Raw genomic sequence first — 5,430 nt, 5'->3', positions numbered from 1 at the left:
AATTGCAAAAGTCTTTGAACTTTGATATCTACCAAGTGACCCCAGTCGACCAGCTTCCCGTTAGTTTCACTTGAATTCGGAGCCACACTCGGTAACGGCTCATGAAGCAGGTTTGAGCCCCAAACAGCAGCGCTGGACTCTGTGCTAACACCCCCGGGGAGCCCGCCATGCAGTTACTAGTCACGGTCATCCTCACCCTGTGGGTCTCCTGGGCTCGTGGACAAGGTGAGTTGAAACTGACGGGAATAATTGTCTCCTTCTTAAGTAGGACTTTGCCCTTTTTCATTTGCTTTTACTTTTTAAAAAATCCTCACCTGAGGATATTTTTTCCATTGAACTTTAGAGAAAGAGTGAATGTGAGGGAGAAGAGGAAGAGAGAGAGACACACACACATTGATGTGAGAGACACATGCACTGGTTGCCTCTCACACAAGCTCCGACCAGGGCCCAGGATGGAAACTGCCACCAAGATATGTGCCCTTGACCAGCAGTCAAACACACTGGCTATGGGTATTAGAGGGTAACTTACCAACACTTTGGTATCTGCATTCATTAGGGACAATCTCTCACAATAAGTCATTGGCAGGAATGACGGAAAGTACCGAGACCGGCTAAATAAAAGTCACCTTAGGCCCAATTCATCCGTCCCTGTGCAAACTGGATGTTTCTACGGATTCACAACAGGGAGTGCCCATGGGGATTATTCTTCTTCTCCCAAATCTCAATGATGGCTTCTCACAGTAGGAACCATGTGGCCTCACACTTTGTACAGTCTCAGCTGTCACTCTTTTGGACAGAGGCACCGGCCCCGGCAATGTTTTAACAGCACCATTTACTTTAATGGAGATGATGAGAGTAGGGAATTACAATTTGTCAAGGGATGTATGCCCACTGCTTGAAAGCACCCACCAGAAGTTCTTCTATTCCTAACTAATCTAACAAAATTCTCCCAATAGTATTTGGTTGGTCTCTTAGGGAAATGTGTGTTTTTATATGTGTCTCAGAGCTTTTGTCTTCAAGCATTGGTGTTAAGTGTAGCTATACTATGAAGTGAATAGTAAGATATGTAGACTGGACTACAATGGGGATATGAAAATATAATAGATATAGCAGGTTAAAGTGAGAGAAAAACATATATTAAGTATATCTTTATTGATTTCAGTGAGGAAGGGAGAGGGAGAGAGAGTTAGAAACATCAGTGATGAGAGAGAATCATTCATAGGCTCCCTCCTTCACCCCCACTTTCCCATAGGGCATCAAGCTCGCAACCTGGATATGTGCTCTAAGCTGCGATCAAACCCTGACTCCCTGGTTCAGAGGTCATGTTCCACCCCGGAGCCACATCAACCAGGAAAAATAAAAATATTTAAGGCTCATTTGAGGTTCATGTTGATTAACATCACTCACTGCAGATGGCAGACATATTTTACTTAACACTGTGTCTTCAGTGGTTCTCAACCTGTGGGTCGCGACCCCTTTGGGGGTCGAACGACCCTTTCACAGGGGTTGCCTAAGACCATTAGAAAACACAATATGATGACACATTGTTTTTGTGATCAATCACTATGATTTAGTTATGTTCAATTTGTAACAATGAAAATGGGGTTCACCACAACATGAGGAACTGTATTAAAGGGTCGTGGCATTAGGAAGGTTGAGAACCACTGGTCTAGGAGGTCACATATGTTCTCTATAATATAGTGAGTGCTAATATACATGTGAGGACAGGGTGCTCATTTCAATGCCCTGTGCTCTTTGGAAAGAAATGACATTCACGGATTCTCATGTCTTTGATGATTTTCATGTGATTTGACATAGGCTGGGATCCTCCTCCAAGATGTAGCTGTAAGTTCCCTCCATATCTTCACCTGCTTCTTAATTCCACAATTACTTCTCTTAAACTTAAAAATACAGGGGATCTGCCTGGCCAGAGCGGCTCAGTGATTTAGTATCGACTTTGAACCAGGAGGTCACCTTTGATTCCCCATCATGGCCCATGTCCGGGTTGTGAACTGATCCCCAATGCAGGAGGCTGCCGATCCATGATTCTCTCTGTTCATTAATGTTTCTCTCTCTCTCCCTCTCCCTTCCTCTCTGAAGTCGATAAAAAATAAATGAAAACTGAAGTCCAAATCTTTTCCTCACTGAGAAGGTAACACAGAGGCTCAAGGCAGTCTTTGATTTCCAAAGTCTCTAATTCTAAGAACAAAACCACATTTTTGTTAATAAAAACTTTTAATTTTTTGCTAATCAGTGTTAAATATGTGGATGTGTACGTATGCATATATGTTTCTCTCACTAATATTCTACTATGTGAAGTAGATCACTCGGTAAGAGCACTACCATTCAACACCTGGTACATGAGGTATTGATGTCTGTGCAACAAACGCCCCGAATATACGGCCTCAGACAACAGCCCCTTGTGTGTCAGCGTCGGCGGGTCAGGATTTGGGAGGCACTTAGCTGCCTGGTTCTGGGTCCTCCCTGCTGCTCCCTGGGATGCTGCCCAGGGTGAGGGCAGGAGCCTCCGCAGCCATCCCCCTGGGCGTCCCCATCGGCGGCCTGAGGAGAACGAATGTGGGAGACACTGTGCACTTTCTAAAGCCCCACCTGTCACACACGCCCCTCAGTCCACAGGGCACTTTATTCCTGGGGGGCTGCCCCTTTTCCAGTGTCTTCTGTCTCTACAATCTCATTGCTGCTCCTTGTGTATCAGCTCATTGGAAAAGGGGCCCCCACTTAAGCTGGATCTTCCATGGATGACAAATGAAATGACACACATGACAGGTCAATGGTTCAGGGTTCATTCAAGCCCAAGGCCAAATGAATGTGCACAGTCAGGTGCCTCTTGACAGACAAGAGGAGGCCCTGACCACCATGACACAGGCCTCAGTGTGCACAACAGTGACAGGGAGAGTGATGGTTTATGCAGATTAAATTGTCCTACAGTGTTGTGTTCCTTTCAGGTGTTCACTATAATGATTCCGTATTTGTATATATTGTGAAATGATCAGGGAACATATATTATTCACATCATCTGAAGATGATAACTTTTCTTGTCCTAGAAAGCCTAATGCAATGAGTGTAATTCTGGGCATAGGAGAGTATAATTCATCAATAGGAACAATCTATCTCTCATTACATTTCTATTAAGGCAAAACATTACTTATAGTACATTTTGTTTGTTTTACTTGCTAGTGAAGCCCTGTGACTTTCCAGAAATAAAACATGGACTCCTTCTTAAGGAAGACATGTATAGAGCATCCTTCCCAGCCTCGGTAGGACAAAGGGTTCAATATTCCTGTGATGACAACTATGTGACTCTTTCACAAAGCAAGTGGGATCGCATGACTTGCACACGAGATGGCTGGTTCCCGGAAGTGCCCTGCCGCAGTGAGTGAACCTCTCTGTCCTGTGCCCGTAGCCATAGTCCAGAGTGGAGAGAGCCAACGTGAGCTCCCTAAGCCTGTGGGGGAAGTAGGTGGAGGATGAGTCTCTGAGCAGAAAGACCGACACTGGATGTCTCTGTCATCAAGGGTCTTCATTAACAGCACGAGACATAGACATAGATTCTATAAGCCTGTCCTTAGCACTTATACATATTTCAGTTGTGGAAATTACAGATAAATACCATTTAATATTGCTTTTAAAAACATTTGGTAGCAGCAATAGTGATTCTTAAGTTATGTGCTACTTTCGGATGCTTATGCATTCTAATTTAAATATTATAAAGATAGTTTTTAATTTATTTTGACTCCATTTATGTGGTTTTTAATCATCCTTTCATAATTCTCAGGAAAATGCATTTTCAATGATTTGGAAAATGGACATCGTCCACGATATGAACAAAGCTATTTGCAGGGCACATCTGTACGTGTTAATTGCTATCCTGGCTTCATGCTTCAAAACCAGCAGACCTCAATGACCTGTACGGAGAATGGCTGGCTCCCTCCTCCCAGATGCATCCGTGTCGGTAAGAAAACTGGTCTAAGATGCAGTCTGTTTGTGATTGTCTAAGACTCACCTGTAATAACTGTGGCAAAAGGTTTCTATAGCTCCTTGTTTTGCCAGTGGCCCTACTTGGTTTTATTTTTTCAAGTGTGTATGAGGGAAATGCCATTTCTTTTCGTTTTTCCCCCCTCGCTGTTTTATTCTTTATTAAAAAACATTTTTTAATGTTCAGTAAAATTAAATGTTTAGACTTTTCTATATTATTTGCTCACCCCAAGGAGACCACAAAGTGAAAACCACACTTAGACTCTTTCAAAAGCTAAATCTTAAGATTGATCTCTCTTGTCCATATTTCAGTGTCCAGATTAAAATGCATAGAAATGAAATGGGAACACAATATGTCTGCTAGGGTGTTGGGCATGCATTTTCTGAATGACAGAAAAGGGAAGTTCTGGTCATCTTACCGAACTTATCCACACATATCCACACTATCTATTATTCTGTTACTAATGACTCATATTTCGTCTTGAAATAATGGCTGCTTTTTGGCGTATATGTGGCACATGCTTTGGGGTAGGAAAGGGAGTAAAAGAAGCCAGATCTTGCTGGTTTCTGTTCCAGAGAATATGTTGGACATTCCTCCTCCTCCTCCTCCTCCTCCTTCTCCTCCTCCTGCTCTTCCTCCTTCCTCTGTTAATATTGCAGGACAGGTTTCCTCTGGGCTTTGTAAGGCTTTGCTATCTTGGAAACAGTTTCCACTAATGCTTATTTTTTAATGGATAAGGCTGGTGTGGGAGCCTTTCCACAGAAGAGTTTATTCAGGGTCTGGATGGAGGAGGCCTCTTCTAGTCTCTCTACTAAGTGATTTGTGTTTAAGACCTGTTCCCATGTGACTGATTAATCTGAATGTTTCCAGTGCTGGGTGTGCCCTGGGATCTTGGAATTTGTTGTTTCCTGGCAGCTCTTTCCTCAGTAGTTGGGTTCCGCCCTCCACTCCAGGGGGATGTACTCACCAAAGAATCTAGGATCGCTGTGCAGGTTGGTAGAGCTCTCCCCTTCATTCCAGGGCTCTTTCCTCTCTGGTTATGGACATTCAGAGGCTGGCGGTGTCGGCCTCTTTGGGAACAGCGCCTTCGTTTCTCCTGTTCAGTAGGACTGACACGTCTGCTTGGGTTTTCCCTTCCTGGGCTGTGATCTGGGAAGTTCCCACCTCCCATCAAATCCTGTTGGGAATGAAGGTCCCATCGGTGACCATGTGTCTCAGGATCCATAGTTAGGCACTGGCCGTGTCCATACGCCTCACAAGGTCATGTTCATAGATTTGGCTCCGTTTCCTCATTGTGTCTGTGTGGCTGGCACTCTCTTCACTGTTCTTTCCGTGTGTTTATCCATTTTAGTGCATATTTTCAAGGAAGCACATTTGACTCTGTACATTCTCTCTAGTGTTTGGTTTCTAGTTGATTCGGTTTTCCAGTTGGT

At 43.8% G+C, this 5,430-nt stretch overlaps 1 protein-coding gene across 1 annotated transcript in view; it reads left to right on the top strand.

Moving 5' to 3' along the window:
* The first annotated feature begins 137 nt into the window (after nucleotides 1–137).
* Nucleotides 138–5,430, top strand: part of LOC102753334 (complement factor H) — a 15,733-nt gene continuing 10,440 nt past the window's right edge. The window contains exon 1 of the mRNA XM_006770709.2: nucleotides 138–225. Within this exon, the coding sequence (XP_006770772.2) occupies nucleotides 168–225 (58 nt within the window). The 5' untranslated portion in view covers nucleotides 138–167. The remainder of the gene's footprint in view (nucleotides 226–5,430) is intronic.

The sequence above is a fragment of the Myotis davidii genome, unplaced genomic scaffold (assembly GCF_000327345.1).
Source record: "Myotis davidii unplaced genomic scaffold, ASM32734v1 scaffold685, whole genome shotgun sequence".
Taxonomy (NCBI): Eukaryota; Metazoa; Chordata; class Mammalia; order Chiroptera; family Vespertilionidae; genus Myotis; species Myotis davidii.
Note: the sequence above shows the minus strand (reverse complement) of the source record. Positions and strands in the feature narration are given on the sequence as shown.